Genomic DNA, 19533 nt, shown 5'->3' on the forward strand with positions numbered 1-19533 from the left:
GATCTGAACAGTTACTACTTTACACTTCCCAACATGTATTATATAATAGTACATAGCATAAATATATAATCAGTACATTTAACATTTTCTTCACCCATCCAGCCTGCAACTTTTTCCAAAATTAAAATGAGCTTCAGGTTAAAAAAAAAAAAAAAGCTTTAAGTTGGAAGTAGTTTTTAAAAAACAAACAAACATAGGAGTCTCTAAAAATCTGGGATGATTTTTACAGGAATGGCCAGCTTTCCGAGAATAATATGAAGCTCTCCGTTCTGTATCTGACTTTGTCTTGCTGCTGTGTTTTGTCCCTTTTGACTTTTTGGCATAAGGATGTCCAGAAGATTTACAGGAGCATGAGACTTCGTTTTCTGGTTGGGTCTTTTGGACTGTATTTTGGGATGAAAGCGTTCAGAATGCTTGGAATGGGAAGACTTGTCAGATACACGTGTGGAAGCGAGCTCTTTCTTTGGTTGGTTGGAATTGGAATGTAAATGACTGGCTGGCTTTGATTTGCTTGGTTGACTCTTTGGGATTTTCTTAGTCTGGACTGTAAGAGGTTTCCTAATGACTAATTCTGTGGCCATTCTGGCTGGTGCCATCTGCAAGTCAGCTCGAGCCAGTCCTTTGGGATTGTTGGTGTGTTTTGGTGGTGTTTTATTATTTGGATTTTTAGCTGATGTCTTGCCATATGGTCTTTTTGTGTAGGAAGGAGGTTCAATTTGGAATCTAGGTTTTTTCAGTCCACTAATTTGTTGCACAGGAGTCCTTTTTGGTAAGGGTTTATTTTTGTCAGCTTGTATTTGTTGGGTTTTAGATGAACGTTGCCTGTTTTTATGTGATGTAGAGTTGTTTTGTTTTATATTGTCCTTCTTTGATGTAATACCTTGTGATGAGGTAGTCACCTGCCTGGATGATAGTTTTTTATTCATCAGTTTTCCTTTGGTTGATGTGACAGTGGTTTTGGGTTGTCCATTTTGCTCTGGGGCAGCAAAAGTAGCCCATTGAAGACCAGTGGAGACCATTTTAAGGACTTCTGTTCTCCTCTTCGGTTTTTTAGTCATTTTAAATCCCCCTTTAGTTACTATTGCTGGAGTGCTAACATTTAGGGCAACCACAGGAGTATCTCTGTTGTCCTTAGTAGGGTGTGTCAAGTGGTGATCCTGTTTGATTTTGTGGAACTCCTGAGCAAGTTCAGTGAAGCCATCGATCAGGGTGTCCAGTCGACCCTCGAGGCGGCTGAGCCTAGCCTCCATGTCAGTGTTATTCCTGCCCAGTTCCTTAACTTGATCCTTCTTGTTTTGACCAGACATTCTGACCAGTTGCTCAACCTGCTGATTGAGGCAGATTTGCTGGGTTCTCAAGCTGTCTAGACTCTGTTTGATGTCCAATGTGTTGCCCTCTACTATGCTCAATGTGCGGTTGAAGCGATTTAAATTTATATTTACAGACAGAAGCCCCTGAGTCTTCCTGTCCGGGACCATGACGCCACTCTTTTGGCTTGAAAAAGAGCTACTGGTTGTTGCCAGCAAAGTTCTTGAGGGGATTCTTGAGCTTTGGTCGAGATCATCACCATGTCCACCATCCAACACCTGGCTTTATTAATATCAACATGCACTTCTTGATCAAATTTCTCACAGAGGAATTCATAAATCTTTCTTTTAAGCCCCTTTCAACATGTTCACTTTTAGCCAGGAATTAACTCTCTTAACCCAGAGTCAAAATGCTGAGTAAATAAACAGGGCCAGTGATAGCTCAGTGGTTAAGGTACTGGACTAGTAAACAGAAGGTTGCCGGTTCAAGACCCGCCACCACCAAGTTGCCACTGTTGGGTCCCTGAGCAAGGCCCTTAACCCTCAATTGCTCATTGTGTTCCGCTCACTGTGTAAGTCGCTTTGGATAAAAGCGTCTGCTAAATGCTGAAAATGTAAATGTAAATGTAAACATGGCATGGGAAAATACCGGGTTGCCTCTGGTGAATCAAAATCAGTACATTCCTGGTTTTTAAAAACCCCTAAGGAGAGTGATTTTAACATTAACACAGTAAAGCCACAGTAATAAAAAGACCAAAGTCAATAATTCAGATCAGTTTACCCAACATGTATGTGCAGCACTGTTCATGTCCAGTAATGCTACTGCAGGGCATCTGTAATGATTTAACCCAGTGCCAAGTTAGGCTTGATAAAACAAGCACATAACATGTAAGTAGTTGTAACTTGCCAACAGAAAAGTATTTAAGTATTTTACTTACTATTATTATACTTACTATAACAGTGATAATAACCACAATTTACACACACTGTCTTTAAACTTTGTGATTCTAAATATAATCCATTCATGAAACGTGTGTTCAAGCATTAAGAAAAAAATCCTTTTGGATTTATATTTAGGGGAGCTACTTTGCTGAAAAGTCTAAATATAGCACCTTGACCTTTATATGATTATTTTTTACTCTAGTTCTGGTACATCACTGTTGTTCCTGCTGCTTTCAGGACATCCTGCAACTCTTTTCAAGTGACCTCTGGCTTCTCTCTCAACTTGCTTATTATTAGTCCGAGAGCATGTTGTAAAATTGTGTGTTCCAGAAAGGATTTGTGTTTTTTCTAAACTTCTAACTAGTGGATAAATGTAATCTTAGCCAGGTTTGGTATAGAGAGGCACAATAGAGACTGCACTCTCAAGCGTCAAGACAAAAAAGTCTTAGATTTGGGTAACCAAAGTGCCAAACAAAGAAAATAAATGTAAAACATGTACAACACGCGCAACCCGGTAAATTGCCATGTTAAGCTCAGATGTGTCAATGATTCAAATCTGTATCCTTACAGGAAAACGTAACCTGCTACACAGATTTAACATGTGAAAAGGGCTTTGAAAAGAAATTTCCACATCTAATATGACATATGTCATGCAGTCATGACCAGGAAAAAAAGCTTAGCACCAGAACATATATACATACAAATCACATCTTCACCCTCAGCCACTAAATAAACCTTTGCACCAAGTGGCAAAGATTCACAAAAAGCTTAAAGTAGCGACTGTTTCATGCACGCCATGAGCACAACAGGTATGAAAAGCGTCAAGGAGAAATGAAAAACTCCACAGATACAATGAGAAAACAAAACATGTATTGTTTTTGTTTTTTTTCAAAACTTGTAGGCACTTTAAATTTACACACATAATGTCTTATGATCATAGATATGTCATAGAATCATAAATAAAAGCACAAGGTACAAGAATCAGGGCTCAAAATACAGTTCTTTAAATTCAAATTGTCCCTGTTATCGTTAGAAAAGACCTACAGAGCCAAAGCAAACCAAAAATCTGCTCAATATCCACAAATAGTTAATGGAACTACAAGTCATCCAATGACGGGTGTGGCGTGACATCTTTTACAACATGCTCTCAGACTTGTTTAGATATATAAAAAAAAAGAGTAGTAAAACGAACTGGGTTAAAGCAGGAACATCAACTACTCTACTGTGCTAAAATAAAGCACACATGTTAAGATGCACATCTAAGATTTGCACATTGGCATTCAGACGAATCAGAACAATGGTCAGATGCAACAAGAATTGTCTGAAACGTGTTTAATACTTAGAAACACATACTTTTGTTCATATTTAAGTCAAAAGACAGTATGTGTGTAAATTAAAACAAGAACAAGAAGTTTAGGATCCCTCAATAGGTTATGGGCGCAGAGAAATTCCAAAGCAAAAGATAACTAAGTCATCTTAGACCAGCGCCATCTTCAGGACAAATTAAACCTATTTTGTCTTTACAAACTCTGTACAAACACACAGATGTCGATTTATTAGATACAGCTGCCATATAGATTACAGTTTTCCAAGTAAGAGTAAAGTGTAAGTCCACCAGTGACCAGATAAAAGTGTGGTGTTTTGTATAGCGACTATACAGTCAGTCATAAGTCATAAGTGTTTGCAACACTTTAAAAAGATAGACCCATATGGTAGATGACTTGAAAATACTGGCCAATGACTTTTTGTACAAGGCAGCCAGTAAGAATATACAGTCCTTGGCAAAAGATTAGACACTCCTGGTCAATCAGAAAAAAATCCAGTCTTGTTTACTGTGTCCTCTCCTTAAGTACTGCAAAACTTCCAATTAATCACATCACTCAAGCTCCGTGTGCACTTCAGAGGAGTATGAACACCCCAGATCGGGGTTCAAAATGCATGACAGTCACACCCTTCTACCTCACAGCTGGCATGACGGGCAAAACTTGTCATAAAGTTAACAATAACAAAGCCAACCCATTTTGAGGGAGGATATGATGGTCAGTTTTACTGGTCTCTCATTAAATTACCATTGTAAATGTATAGTTGGATGACCAATCACTAACATTCTTTCCAGTAACGGCAGAAGTGGCAAATTTTTTATATAAATTCAACCCTTCATATTCCAGCACAATCTGAATAGGCAGGTATGAAAGATTTACTTGTTAGATTTGTAATAGTTATAGACCCACAACTCACTAGTTGAACATATATAGCAAAAGACTACATATGCCATAAGCTCTTATCATATAGAACACTTAAATCTACTGTATTCTTATAAATCACAAGGTAGCATCATAACACTGGCAGGTTTGCTACAAGTATTCACACTTTCACTAAAAGACCCCCCTATGAGAGACATTTTTCCCAGATGTGACTGTGACAATGTGGGTTGCACTTATTCAAGCTTGGCTGCTTACCATTCAGCACCACCAAACAAAACTAGAGAAGAAAAGACGCAAATGCAAAAGGCCAACATGCTTTGATGCTCAAAAGAGCCACCAACCCAGCTGCGACCTGGCCAGCCCAGCATCCCCAAACCCTTTAAAGAGAAAACAATCCCCTTCCCTTTAACTGCTAGATTCAGACAAAGAAAATCAGACTCACCTCTCACACCGTCTTCCGGTATAACCAAGTGGACAGTCAGAACAAGTGGGCTGACCGTCTGAGTCCAAGTAGCAGGACTTAGCTTCACTGCAAACAAGAACGTATTGACATGAACAGGAATTCTCTTTAATTAAGTGGCTACATCACAACAAAGCTGAATTTGGCCAGTCTTACTTGAAGCCAGTGGGGCCCAGGCAGGGGCAGGGTCTGCAGCCACCGGTCGCTGGGCTACCATAGAAACCAGGAAGACAGCTTTCGCATCGGGGTCCGGCTGTGTTATGCTGACATCGCTATAATAACATAATAAAATTAGTAGTGCTATTATATCACGTGACAGCTATCTATCCTCTTCACATCTGGACAGATTTGCTTAGAGAAAACCAAAGGATGCTTTCAACCCGCAATGTCTACATTTACATTTTTGGCATTTAGCGGACGCTTTTATCCAAAGTGACTTACAGTCTAAGCAACTGAGTGTTAAGGGCCTTGCTCAAGGGCCCTAAAGTCACAACTTGGCAGTGGTGTGGCTTGAACCAGCACCACTTTGATTACTAGTCCAGTACCTTAACCACTAGGCTACAACTGCCCTACAGTGTGGCATCCATAATAGTTAAGGAATGTACACCATAACACCATTAGGTGTGGGGAATTCAGTGGGCTGCACAGAACTCTGGACTCAACCTCACATCTTTGGTATGTGTTTGGTCCTGGGTTTGATTTCCATATAAAGGGGTTTGTGTCCTTTCTGTGTTGGCATGTTTTTCCCATGTCTGCGTGGGTTTCCTCCGGGAGCTCCGGTTTCCTCTCACAGTCCAAAGACGTGCAAGTGAGGTGAATTGGAGACACATAATTGTCTATGACCGAGTTTGACATTAAAGACTTAAACTGATGAGTCTTGTGTAAAAAGTGGCTCTCTGTCCTGTCATCAATGTAACCAAAGTGTGTAAAACATGACATTAAAAACCTAATAAATGAATAAATAAATACTTCGTAGCTCATCTTTATGCTGGTAAACTTCTCTACTGGCAAACGTTTCCATTGCTATCCGGTGTGTACCAGCATGCCTCTAAACGTTGAGGGAACGTTGGGGGGGGTGGGGGGAACGCTGAGGGAACGTTCGTGGGGAAACGTTGGGGGAATGTTCGGGGGGGAACGTTGAGGGAACGTTCGTTGGGAAACGTTGGGGGAACGTTGGGGGGGAAACGTTGAGGGAACGTTCGTGGGGAAACGTTGAGGGAACGTTCGAGGGAAAACGTTGAGGGAACATTCGTGGGGAAACATTGGGGGAACGTTCGGGGGGGAACGTTGGGGGAACGTTCGTGGGGAAACGTTGAGGGAACATTCGTGGGGAAACGTTGGGGGAACGTTCGGGGGGGAACGTTTAGGGAACGTTCGGGGGGAAACGTTGGGGGAACGTTCGGGGGGGAACGTTGAGGGAACGTTCGGTGGGAAACGTTGGGGGAACGTTGGGGGGGGAACGTTGGGGGAACGTTTGGGGGGGGGAACGTTGAGGGAACGTTCGTGGGGAAACGTTGAGGGAACGTTTGGGGGGAACGTTGAGGGAACGTTCGTGGGGAAACGTTGGGGGAACGTTCGGTGGGAAACGTTGGGGGAACGTTTGGGGGGGAACGTTGGGGGAACGTTGGGGGGGGAACGTTGAGGGAACGTTCGTGGGGAAACGTTGAGGGAACGTTTGGGGGGAACGTTGAGGGAACGTTCGTGGGGAAACGTTGAGGGAACGTTTGGGGGGGGACGTTGAGGGAACGTTCGTGGGGAAACGTTGAGGGAACGTTTGGGGGGAACGTTGAGGGAACGTTCGTGGCGAAACGTTGGGGGAACGTTTGGGGGGGGACGTTGAGGGAACGTTCGGTGGGAAACGTTGGGGGAACGTTTGGGGGGGAACGTTGGGGGAACGTTGGGGGGGGAACGTTGAGGGAACGTTCGTGGGGAAACGTTGAGGGAACGTTTGGGGGGAACGTTGAGGGAACGTTCGTGGGGAAACGTTGAGGGAACGTTTGGGGGGGAACGTTGGGGGAACGTTCGTGGGGAAACGTTGAGGGAACGTTTGGGGGGGGACGTTGAGGGAACGTTCGTGGGGAAACGTTGAGGGAACGTTTGGGGGGGGACGTTGAGGGAACGTTCGTGGGGAAACGTTGAGGGAACGTTTGGGGGGAACGTTGAGGGAACGTTCGTGGGGAAACGTTGGGGGAACGTTTGGGGGGGGACGTTGAGGGAACGTTCGGTGGGAAACGTTGGGGGAACGTTTGGGGGGGAACGTTGGGGGAACGTTGGGGGGGAACGTTGAGGGAACGTTCGTGGGGAAACGTTGAGGGAACGTTTGGGGGGAACGTTGAGGGAACGTTCGTGGGGAAACGTTGAGGGAACGTTTGGGGGGGAACGTTGGGGGAACGTTCGTGGGGAAACGTTGGGGGAACGTTTGGGGGGGAACGTTGGGGGAACGTTCGGGGGGAAACGTTGAGGGAACATTCGTGGGGAAACGTTGGGGGAACGTTCGGGGGGAAACGTTGGGGGAACGTTCGTGGGGAAACGTTGAGGGAACGTTTGGGGGGGGGGACGTTGAGGGAACGTTCGTGGGGGAACGTTGAGGGAACGTTCGTGGGGAAACGTTGGGGGAACGTTAGGGGGGGACGTTGAGGGAACGTTTGGGGGGGAACGTTGAGGGAACGTTCGTGGGGAAACGTTGAGGGAACGTTTGGGGGGAACGTTGAGGGAACATTCGTGGGGAAACGTTGGGGGAACGTTCGTGGGGAAACGTTTGGGGGAACGTTTGGGGGGAAACGTTGGGGGAACGTTCGTGGGGAAACGTTGGGGGAACGTTCGTGGGGAAACGTTGAGGGAACATTCGTGGGGAAACGTTGGGGGAACGTTCGGGGGGGAACGTTTAGGGAACGTTCGGGGGGGAAACGTTGGGGGAACGTTCGGGGGGGAACGTTGAGGGAACGTTCGGTGGGAAACGTTGGGGGAACGTTTGGGGGGGGACGTTGAGGGAACGTTCGTGGGGAAACGTTGGGGGAACGTTTGGGGGGAAACGTTGGGGGAACGTTCGTGGGGAAACGTTGAGGGAACATTCGTGGGGAAACGTTGGGGGAACGTTCGGGGGGGAACGTTTAGGGAACGTTCGGGGGGAAACGTTGGGGGAACGTTCGGGGGGGAACGTTGAGGGAACGTTCGGTGGGAAACGTTGGGGGGGGAACGTTGGGGGAACGTTTGGGGGGGAACGTTGAGGGAACGTTCGTGGGGAAACGTTGAGGGAACGTTTGGGGGGAACGTTGAGGGAACGTTTGGGGGGAAACGTTGGGGGAACGTTCGGGGGGGAACGTTGAGGGAACGTTCGGTGGGAAACGTTGGGGGAACGTTGGGGGGGAACGTTGGGGGAACGTTTGGGGGGGAACGTTGAGGGAACGTTCGTGGGGAAACGTTGAGGGAACGTTTGGGGGGAACGTTGAGGGAACGTTCGTGGGGAAACGTTGGGGGAACGTTTGGGGGGGGAACGTTGAGGGAACGTTCGTGGGGAAACGTTGAGGGAACGTTTGGGGGGAACGTTGAGGGAACGTTCGTGGGGAAACGTTGAGGGAACGTTTGGGGGGGGGACGTTGAGGGAACGTTCGTGGGGAAACGTTGGGGGAACGTTAGGGGGGGACGTTGAGGGAACATTCGTGGGGAAACGTTGGGGGAACGTTCGTGGGGAAACGTTTGGGGGAACGTTTGGGGGGAAACGTTGGGGGAACGTTCGTGGGGAAACGTTGGGGGAACGTTCGTGGGGAAACGTTGAGGGAACATTCGTGGGGAAACGTTGGGGGAACGTTCGGGGGGGAACGTTTAGGGAACGTTCGGGGGGGAAACGTTGGGGGAACGTTCGGGGGGGAACGTTGAGGGAACGTTCGGTGGGAAACGTTGGGGGAACGTTTGGGGGGGGACGTTGAGGGAACGTTCGTGGGGAAACGTTGGGGGAACGTTTGGGGGGGAACGTTGGGGGAACGTTCGTTGGGAAACGTTGAGGGAACGTTTGGGGGGGAACGTTGGGGGAACGTTCGGGGGGAAACGTTGGGGGAACGTTCGTGGGGAAACGTTGAGGGAACATTCGTGGGGAAACGTTGGGGGAACGTTCGGGGGGAAACGTTGGGGGAACGTTCGTGGGGAAACGTTGAGGGAACGTTCGTGGGGAAACGTTGGGGGAACGTTCGGGGGGGAACGTTTAGGGAACGTTCGGGGGGGAACGTTGGGGGAACGTTCGGGGGGGAACGTTGAGGGAACGTTCGGTGGGAAACGTTGGGGGAACGTTGGGGGGGGAACGTTGGGGGAACGTTTGGGGGGGAACGTTGAGGGAACGTTCGTGGGGAAACGTTGAGGGAACGTTTGGGGGGAACGTTGAGGGAACGTTTGGGGGGAAACGTTGGGGGAACGTTCGGGGGGGAACGTTGAGGGAACGTTCGGTGGGAAACGTTGGGGGAACGTTGGGGGGGAACGTTGGGGGAACGTTTGGGGGGGAACGTTGAGGGAACGTTCGTGGGGAAACGTTGAGGGAACGTTTGGGGGGAACGTTGAGGGAACGTTCGTGGGGAAACGTTGGGGGAACGTTTGGGGGGGGAACGTTGAGGGAACGTTCGTGGGGAAACGTTGAGGGAACGTTTGGGGGGAACGTTGAGGGAACGTTCGTGGGGAAACGTTGAGGGAACGTTTGGGGGGGGGACGTTGAGGGAACGTTCGTGGGGAAACGTTGGGGGAACGTTTGGGGGGGAACGTTGGGGGAACGTTCGTTGGGAAACGTTGAGGGAACGTTTGGGGGGGAACGTTGGGGGAACGTTCGGGGGGAAACGTTGAGGGAACGTTTGGGGGGAACGTTGGGGGAACGTTCGGGGGGAAACGTTGAGGGAACGTTTGGGGGGGAACGTTGGGGGAACGTTCTTGGGGAACGTTCGGGGGGGAAACGTTGAGGGAACGTTTAGGTAGATTGTTGGGAATGGTTGGGTGAATTGTTGAGGTAATGGTTGGGTGGATCGTTGAGAAAACGTTTGAGTTTTCAACAATTCACCCAACCATTCCCAACAATCTAGCCAAAAATTCCCTCAACAATCTACCCAAACGTTCCCTCAACAATTCACCCAAACGTTCCCTCATCTATCCTCTTCACATCTGGACAGATTTGCTTAGAGAAAACCAAAGGATGCTTTCAACCCGCAATGTCTACATTTACATTTTTGGCATTTAGCGGACGCTTTTATCCAAAGTGACTTACAGTCTAAGCAACTGAGTGTTAAGGGCCTTGCTCAAGGGCCCTAAAGTCACAACTTGGCAGTGGTGTGGCTTGAACCAGCACCACTTTGATTACTAGTCCAGTACCTTAACCACTAGGCTACAACTGCCCTACAGTGTGGCATCCATAATAGTTAAGGAATGTACACCATAACACCATTAGGTGTGGGGAATTCAGTGGGCTGCACAGAACTCTGGACTCAACCTCACATCTTTGGTATGTGTTTGGTCCTGGGTTTGATTTCCATATAAAGGGGTTTGTGTCCTTTCTGTGTTGGCATGTTTTTCCCATGTCTGCGTGGGTTTCCTCCGGGAGCTCCGGTTTCCTCTCACAGTCCAAAGACGACCAAACTATCCGGTGTGTACCAGCATGCCTCTAAACGTTGAGGGAACGTTGGGGGGGTGGGGGGAACGCTGAGGGAACATTCGTGGGGGAACGTTGGGGAAACGTTCGTGTGGAAACGTTGGGGGAACGTTCGGGGGGGGACGTTGAGGGAACGTTCGGGGGGGGTAACGTTGAGGGAACGTTCGTGGGGAAACGTTGGGGGAACGTTCGGGGGGGAACGTTGAGGGAACGTTCGTGGGGAAACGTTGGGTGAACGTTCGTGGGAAACGTTGAGGGAACGTTCGTGGGGAAACGTTGGGGGAACGTTCGGGGGGGAACGTTGAGGGAACATTCGGGGGGAAACGTTGGGGGAACGTTCGTGGGGAAACGTTGGGGGAACGTTCATGAAGGAACGTGAGGGGGGGAACGTTGAGGGAACGTTTGGGTAGATTGTTGGGAATGGTTGGGTGAATTGTTGAGGTAAAACATTTCGTTAGGTGTGGGGAATTCAGTGGGCTGCACAGAACTCTGGACTCAACCTCACATCTTTGGTATGTGTTAAAACATTGATCGTCAAGCTGATGTTCAATGCACATATGCTTTTTTAACAATTTGGGCCCCAAATATGAATCCCTAGGGGTGCTATTATAAAAAAAATTATAAAATGTATACTATACATATTATCTGTGTATGTGGATGGGGAGGGGTAGTGTGTACCTACCAGACATGCGCCTGTCTCTGGATCACAGCTACTGGCATGTCCATGGCACTCACACCTCTCACAGGTGCCGAGATAAAGCCCAGATCCAGTCCGAGTGTATCCGACATCGCACTCCTGCAAGCACAGCATGAATCGGAAGCAGTGAGCGTCACTCAGACTACAAAGCAAAAGAAGGAACTGGTTTGTGTACGTGTAATTGATCTGAAAGCCTCATCTAGCCGTGTAAAATACCTGACAGGAAGGTCCTCTGTAACCTACAGGACAGGCACACTCCTCCACCTCAAGCGCTCTCTCATTTCCTGTAGAGTGGGGCAACGCGATGTCCATCTGGATATCAGACAGACTGTACAGAACAGTGTTACGTTTTAGTTCAAAGTTTTGCTGCTCTGGTAGTGAGATGTTTAACACATCCATAACCACAAATCTCCACATGATAATGAACAACCTTTATTAAATGTGAGTAGCAGACCACTGAATAAAATCAGTGCAGTAAAACGTACCTGCTTTCAGCCATGTTGTCTGCATAAGTGGCTCTGATCATAAAGACGGCGACATCAGCGAGGGCCATCAGCAGGTGCTCTCTAGTGCACGGCTGTCCATCAGCTCGTCTCCATGCAGACTGCAACACATTCCACAGTGAACACATGGACATTCAGCCTGACTAAACGTTAATCTGCTACGATTTATCTTTACATGCATCACACACTGGCATGAGACTTGCTAACTTGCTAGCCTTTTCACTAATTGCTAGTGTTTTATAATAATAATTATGATACACATGCACATCTATACAACCTGCCCTAATTCCCCCCTTTAAAAATAAAAGAAATAAGCAAACTGCAGCTCTGCAGTGATAACCCACCTCTCGGAAGGATACAGTGAAAGTGGCAGGCACTTGAGGCAAAGGCTTGTTCTGGGAGTAATGCTCCAGGAAGATGCCGTTGCCCTGGAGAATAACGTCAGGCTGGCTGTCGATCACCAGTGAGCGATGACTAAGCTCGTAACGTATTTTGTAGCGCAGTTCTCCTCCATATGCTGTCACCTGTGTGGGGAAAAGAACAGGATTAAACAAAAAAGACCAGGGTTGCACCACTATGAGTGACCAGACTGCTTTAATCTGCCTGGTTTTTGGATCTGTGCTGGGGGAATAAAACACAATCTATTGAAAAGATGGATAGAAGCAATGAGGAATCCTTTTGACCCGCTCCCCCCAGGACACAGCCAATCATGTTCAGGTGGGTTATCATTATTATTTTCATACTGTGGTATTTGAAACATTTCTGTGGACCATGATACAGATGCTCCTCCAAGTACCTGTAAACATAATGATACAGAATTTACCAGCTTCACCAGAATGTAAGATCTCACCTTGTCTCCTCTGAAGTTCTCAGGCAGCACCCAGTAGTAAATGTCATTCGGGATGTCAGCGAAGGACCGATAGACCACCTCGGCGCCACCTCTCTGGCTAATGCCATCAGTGATGGTGCGTGTGTTTCCTCCGTTAGAAAGAGAAAAGAGCTGGCCGTTGATGCCACCTCGCACCTTTTAATATAAACACAAATATATAAAGGTTAGTACTAATCATTTTACTAAATATTTTAAAGCATTTTAAAATGAGTTGGGTTACAACTACTGGGACTGCAATGGAAATACCCACAAGAGTATTTTGCCCCATAGTATTCAATAATCAAACCTTTTTCACAATCTTTATAATCGATTTCATCTACACATGATTCATCTAAAAAGTTAACCAACAAGAACAACATGAATCTATTTAATATCAATGATAGATTTAGTTCTGTCAAGCTTTGGGTTGCACCCAGGTTACCTTTAAAGAAAACTTGCTGTTTTTTAAAACTCTGGAATACATTTAAATCCTTGGTGTGTTAGACAGATTTAAGGTGGATAACCTGGTCTCTGGTCCAGGTGGAGCTGGCACACTGCTTGGTCACGCCCATGCAGAAACACTGCATGCATCCTTCTGGGTTATCAGCAGAAAGGTGGAAGGAGCCGGGCTTACATTCATCACACGAAGCTCCAGCCACATTGGCCTGCAAATAAAAAATAAAACACGAAGGATGTATTAGAATTTAATTTAGTGTGGTCTAATGGTCATAACAACAAAGAATGAAAAGAGAAAATGCACGATTTCAACCCTGTGTTCCTGAAAATTGATAACATGGATAAATTGTACACAGTGGTGCTGTAAAATACAATTTATGGGGTCACGCCATGGAGGACATACAAGCTATGGCTTCTGGTACAAACCAACAGAAGAGATACTGTGGCTCAAATTGCAGATCAGTTTAATTCTGCTGATAGAGTGAATGTACTACAGCACACAGTGCATTGGTTTGGGACTGATACTGAGAGCACACAAGTGCACCCAACCCAGCCCATGGGTAGAGGGTTAGTGTACTTTACTACAGGGTCACCAAAGTACCATCATATCAGTCCATAATAATAATTATAATAATTGTTATATGTGTGGTTCTTCTCAAGGTTTTTCCTTATAACATCAATAACATCATCAGCTCTGCATCATAGACTGAACGACCTCTGATCCAGTTCTTAATAATCAAGACGGGCCTAAACCGGAGGGTAAAAAAGCATATGGATATAAACTTAATACAGAAACGATGATGTCACAGGTCCAGTTTTTTCTTTAATTTTTTATTTATTTACGACACTGAGGACAAATAATCTAGATTCATTAAGGCGGTTGCATAACACAATATGTTCCAAAAAAAAAAAAAAAAAAAAGAGTGACTGTTCCACTGTAATTTAGGAAAGCATTACCTTGCAGCTGCATGGCCTACTGCTGGAGTTGATAGTTCCACGGTTGTCACATGTTCCACTCGCTAAAAGGGGCACAAAAATACAGTCGGAACTTGGTTTAACATATGAACATTTATTTACATACGAACATTTACTTTATTTAACATTAAATCAGAACGCATCACGTAATGGACATGCTACGTACAGACACATTAGAGGCCATGTGACTTAAAAAATAGGCAGAAATCCCAGCAACATGTTCAAATCCTACAAATTCCTTTTAGAAATTAGACCAAAGAGGGACTCACAAATCAGAACACACTGGCCGCTGGGCTGCAGTGGATTACCCGTAAACCCAGATGCACACCTAAGATTAAAACAAAACAGACAGAATCAGTGTATTTTCATGCCAGACACTGCAAAGTACTCCAGTTTAAGCTGGCGATCAGTAGAATCAGTGTCAAGGTTTCACCTCTCACAGCGCCGGCCCGTGTAGCCTGGTTTGCACGCGTCACATGTAGCCTGAAGGTCCACATCCAGCAAACAAGTGTTTGAAAACCTGTACATGGACACAAATATGGCGTTCAGGACGGAACTGAGCTGCTTGAAGATGTTGTTTGGTTTAAATAAAAACAATATTGTATTTGTGTCACACATCCAACAACTGACTCTAGGTTCACATTAGCTGGAAACACACAGTTTCTCTTTGTTGGGTGTGTGGGAAACCACTGCTTTTTTATTTCGGATATGGAACATACCGGAAAATACTTGTGGCTGAGAAGGATTTACACACAGCTGTGTTACTACTTGCTTTTGAATGGTTTAATAACCCAAAAAGCATTTTCTTTGTTTTTCTTTCACGCATGCCACAACTCAGCTAGACACGCACTACACGCCAGATGTACCGGAGCTGATCTCTCGGATTTACTAACTGATCTTTGGCGTGTCTAATTGGTCTACAACTGAAAAAATCAGAATTTAATGTTGCTTGTCATATTGTTGCTACTTTTGATGTGTGTCATGCTTCTACACAGGAAATATGGGCAACTGACATTTTGAACTACCAGTCAAAAGGAACTAATGTATTATGTATCATTTTTCAATGCCATTTTCACCATCACATTCCAATTGTCAGGTTTATCCAGTTCTCCTGGCAACCTGGCCACTTGTAGGGTACAGGATAGCACATGCCTCCTCTGATAACCAGTGGCGGATTTTCTTGGATGGGCTGCCATTACACTGGCAAAGAAGTGATTCCCTATATGCCCAGCCCTCCCTCAGACACATCTTTTTGTGTGGCTTTTGGCTGTGCCAGGTTTCTCACCCCTAGGACCGGAACTGCCCATCTCGACTATAGACAAAGGCGCAGAGCTTTGGGGTTCTATGTCATAGAAATTTGTGGTGATCAGGGATGTTGGGTTGCTGTCGTTCTGCATCTCTTGTCCTATCAGTCAGGTTTGTTGACGGTGGGGCTTTATTGTTAGCTAATTTGACAGGCTTGGTATCTGGGGGCCAGCTCTCCTACGAACAAGAATTTGACTTTATATCCGATTGTGAATGTCCGGGGTTTGGAATAAAAATCCAACAAGGTGATGCTAAGATGTCCACATACTTTAGGCCCAACACTCTCTATATTCCAAAACAAAAAAAATCAGATTTTCAGTTTAGATCCCTTGAATAAAATGAAAGCAGAAGCTCTGACCTGCGAGAAGACTCTGTGTAGGGACAGGGACAGGGCTTACAGTCGTCAGGTCGTCCACGACTGGGGTCACCGAAATAGCCCGGTCGGCACTGATTACACTGCGGCCCTTCCGTGTTGTGCTGACAGCTCTGTTTAAAGAAAAATCTAAATGAGAATCTATCTCGGCAAACTAGCTTTAGTTCCTGTGCAAATCAGAAGTGAGTCTTACCAGGCAATGCCCACTGACTGGGTCGCAGGCATTGGCATGGCCATGGCAGTTACAGCCAGCACAGGTGCCCAGGAAGCGACCACCGGGTACCCGCTCGAACCCGAAGGAGCAGGATTCACACGAGAGGCCTGAGTAACCAGGTGGGCAGCTATAAATAAACAAAAACAAAGATGTGATTTATCATCAACAAAAACTAAAACAACTAACACTGCAAAACTAAAAAAAACTGTCAGAACCATGGAAACACTGAAACAAAACTGTGTGTATTTAGGTGTGTGTGTGTGTGTGTGTGTGTGTGTGTTTGATAGTGCATGTGCTTATGTGTTTGTTTAGGAGAGTGTGTGTCTATTCAGAAGAGAATGCGCTTGTGGGAGTGTGTGCATGTGTGTGTGTGTGTGTGTGTTTGAGAGTGCATGTGCTTATGTTTGCATTTGGGAGAGTGTGTATGTATTCAGGAGAGAATGTGCATGTGTGTGTGTTTGGAATTGTATGTGTATGTGTGTATTTGAGAGTGCATGTGCTTATGTGTGCATTTGGGAGAGTGTGTGTGTATTCAGGAGAATGTGTGTGTGTGTAAGGGAGCGTGTGATTGTATTTAGGAGTGTATGTGGGGGTGTATGCCTGTTTTTGGAAGCACGTGCTTATGTATTTGGGAGTTGTGTGTATGTGTGTTCACAGGAGTGTGTGCTTGTGTGTGTGTGTGTGAGACCTGCATTCTTCCACGTCTTTAGCCAGGCCCTGCAGGCTGAACTCTCTGCTCGTGGTATCCATGACGATGTCACTCAGACCCACACTAGCCATGCGGTTGTCGTAGATTGTGCGGATGCTGATGCTTTCCAGGCTTGCCAAAGTCATCAACAGATCCTCGCGGGTCACTGGCTGCCCGGACGAGTGCTGCCAGTGTTCCTGATGCAACAGGAAGAGGAAAAGACATGATGAACAGTTTGTACACATCATTAGATCTTGTAAAAAGCAGCAGATAAAAATGGATAAAAAAAAAATATCCTGACTAAAGATTTTGGGTCCCTGCACAGGGACTGACCTCTGTGAACTTGATCTCTCTCTGGTTTTTAACATTGGGCGAGGTGGGAGAGCGGGGCTGATACACCAGTCTGCGTCCGTTGCCTTTAAGTATCACGTCAGGTTTCTGCAGCGGCTCAAAACCATCTCTCTGCAGCGAGTAGCTCACCTTATACCTCAGGTATCCTCCATACGAGTCCACCTAGAGCAATGAGACACAAGGTTAGAACATCTAGTAGGTACATCTGTAGCTACAGTGGGCACAGTATCACCCAATAGATACCTGATCTACCCACAGAACCCTAATATCCCCCAAAATGATCAGAATGTCAATCAAGCTTTTTTGCAAGATTGAGTGTCCACATTTTTTGGCTATGTGGTGTATCTTTTTAATGAAGTCATTATGCACTGCTTTTAAAGTATAGCCACTGTGCGCCAGCCACTGTCCTGGTCAGAAGCTCTACAAACATGACTGGCTGAGCCTGAGGGAACCGACATCACCTTGCTACCCAGGAACTGATGAGGCAGAGTCCAGTAAGATTCCAGGTCCAGAAAACGACGGGACAAATCCACCAGCTGGAACTCCTCTTCCTCTGGTCTAATCAGCAGCTGAGTGGAAGAGAGAGGAAGGGGAGAGCTTGGCCGAGAAGGGAATGACACATTTACTCCTAAAACAGAGAAAGAGAGAGAAAATGGGAAAAACGTCATTAGTGCCTTAAATATTCCCAAAACCAAGATTAAGAACCATGCTTTAATTATTTATACATCAGTACCTTTGAAGTTTTCCTCCTCATTGAAGCGTATTGAAATTTGGTTGCGGTAACGGCCGGTGGTCTGGCAGTGCCTGCTGATGCCAGCGCAGAAGCAGGACACACAGTGACCACTTATTCTAAACTGACCATCAGGACAGTCACCTGGGAACAAGCACAGACACAGTTACAGAACTCAGGAACATAAAACACTAAATACAAAAAATAATACATTAATTTCACATAATCCATAGTCCAAAAGTCTAAGACCCCTACCACAAAGTACCAGCATTCCATCACAACCCACAAAAGGTTGAGTGGTAAGATTTACTGGTTCATTTACTATTTACCCAAAGCATTATTTTTAATAGAATAGAAAAGATTATAATATGACCCTTCTTAATTTCATTCATACTCACCTACTTACCAAATATCACATCTACAAATAACATTGGTGAGCCTGTGAGCCTGACACTACCCATAAACACTCAACCACAGTCAGAAAATTTTCAGATGAATGTTTCTGGTATTGCTATATGGTTTCTCTGTGGCTTTAGGTACGTTATGTGGTTTCAGGTGGTTACTAGGGTGTTGGCTACGATAACTTTGGTGGTTGCTATGCTGTTGGTGGTGTACCAGGTGGTGAATACAGGCTGGCTATGGTTATCTACACATTTGCTTAAAAATATTAGAAGTATATTCCAGGTGGTTGGCAGGGTGTTACTAGGTGATTGCTAGGATATTCCAGGTGGTTTCCATGGTGTTCGTAGGTGGTTATGCCAAACTGTGGCAACCTGGTCGTGGTGGAGCTTATAGCAGCAACCTTTCAATTACTAGTCCAGTCCCTTAAGCTCTGAGTGACCAAACTGGAACCATCATGGGCGTTGTTTTGGGCAGTTTGGCAGCAACAGCGAAAACAACTGCTTATATAGCAAAGAATAGTATTAAAAACCAAGAGGCAAGCGCTGTTTTCACACTGGGACGATGATTTAGCATTCCTGGAGTACATTTTTGCAGAATTAGAAGCATGACAGTTCTAGCGTTGAAACTGAGCTGACTTACTTGGTGTACGTGACAGGGTTAGCACTCCATCAGGAATAGCAAACACCAAGCCTTTAGCATTGATAGCTTCACACGTGTACGCGCCCTGATCACTGTCTTTCACGTCCCGGATGACCAGCATTCCACGCCCGTTCTCACTGGTCTCGTTAAACCTAGAAAAGAAAAAGAGTTAGCAATTTAGCCTAAATATGTTTATTGGTCCAGTCCCTCACAAATGAAGTAAGATGTTTAATTCTGTTTTATTCTATTTGACACAAAATAGCCAAAAATATGTGTACAGCACTTCTAATTACAGTATTAAGTCCAGGTGTTTCAGACACACCAATAGTCTGGAGGAACTCGAGTGGCCTGCTTAAAGCCCTAATTTCAACCCCAGTGAACACCTTAGGGATGAACTGGAACACTGATGGTGAGACAAGGCTTCTCTTTTAACAGTATTTAAAAAGGTTGGGGGTCAACTCCATATAAATGGCAATATTTTTGGAATGGGATGTTTCAACAAGCTCATGGTCAGGTGTTTAAATAGTTTTGGACATTAAAGTCTTTATTTTTAAAAAAAAGGCGCCCAGGTGGCGCAGCAGGATATTTCGCTAGCACCTCGGTTCGAATCTCGACTAGCCACCACTTTTAGTGGGCACAACTGGCAGTGCCTGTCGCAGACAATAATTGGCCACCATGTCTGCTGGGTGGGATGACCGGAAGACAGATTGATTATGCTAAATCTAATAATATAATATAAAATAATATAGAAACCAATATATATATAATATAGAAGCCAATAGAAACAAGACTTGAACAG

The 19533-nt window shown here is 45.7% G+C and overlaps 1 protein-coding gene across 7 annotated transcripts in view; it reads right to left on the reverse strand.

Annotated features, from left to right (window-relative positions):
• Positions 1 to 19533, reverse strand: part of hspg2 (heparan sulfate proteoglycan 2) — a 140581-nt gene that overhangs the window by 56578 nt on the left and 64470 nt on the right. For all 7 annotated transcript variants that reach the window (XM_063015212.1, XM_063015211.1, XM_063015207.1 and 4 more), the window contains exons 12-29: positions 18735 to 18886; positions 17697 to 17837; positions 17425 to 17591; positions 16946 to 17125; positions 16613 to 16809; positions 15904 to 16051; positions 15696 to 15823; positions 14466 to 14552; positions 14302 to 14360; positions 14015 to 14076; positions 13126 to 13266; positions 12584 to 12757; positions 12078 to 12257; positions 11716 to 11834; positions 11447 to 11558; positions 11216 to 11329; positions 5070 to 5185; positions 4896 to 4982 (exon numbers count right to left, since the gene is read on the reverse strand). In XM_063015212.1, the coding sequence (XP_062871282.1) occupies positions 4896 to 4982; positions 5070 to 5185; positions 11216 to 11329; positions 11447 to 11558; positions 11716 to 11834; positions 12078 to 12257; positions 12584 to 12757; positions 13126 to 13266; positions 14015 to 14076; positions 14302 to 14360; positions 14466 to 14552; positions 15696 to 15823; positions 15904 to 16051; positions 16613 to 16809; positions 16946 to 17125; positions 17425 to 17591; positions 17697 to 17837; positions 18735 to 18886 (2364 nt within the window). The remainder of the gene's footprint in view (positions 1 to 4895; positions 4983 to 5069; positions 5186 to 11215; positions 11330 to 11446; positions 11559 to 11715; positions 11835 to 12077; positions 12258 to 12583; positions 12758 to 13125; positions 13267 to 14014; positions 14077 to 14301; positions 14361 to 14465; positions 14553 to 15695; positions 15824 to 15903; positions 16052 to 16612; positions 16810 to 16945; positions 17126 to 17424; positions 17592 to 17696; positions 17838 to 18734; positions 18887 to 19533) is intronic.

Source organism: Trichomycterus rosablanca, chromosome 19, assembly GCF_030014385.1.
Source record: "Trichomycterus rosablanca isolate fTriRos1 chromosome 19, fTriRos1.hap1, whole genome shotgun sequence".
In the NCBI taxonomy this organism is placed as follows: Eukaryota; Metazoa; Chordata; class Actinopteri; order Siluriformes; family Trichomycteridae; genus Trichomycterus; species Trichomycterus rosablanca.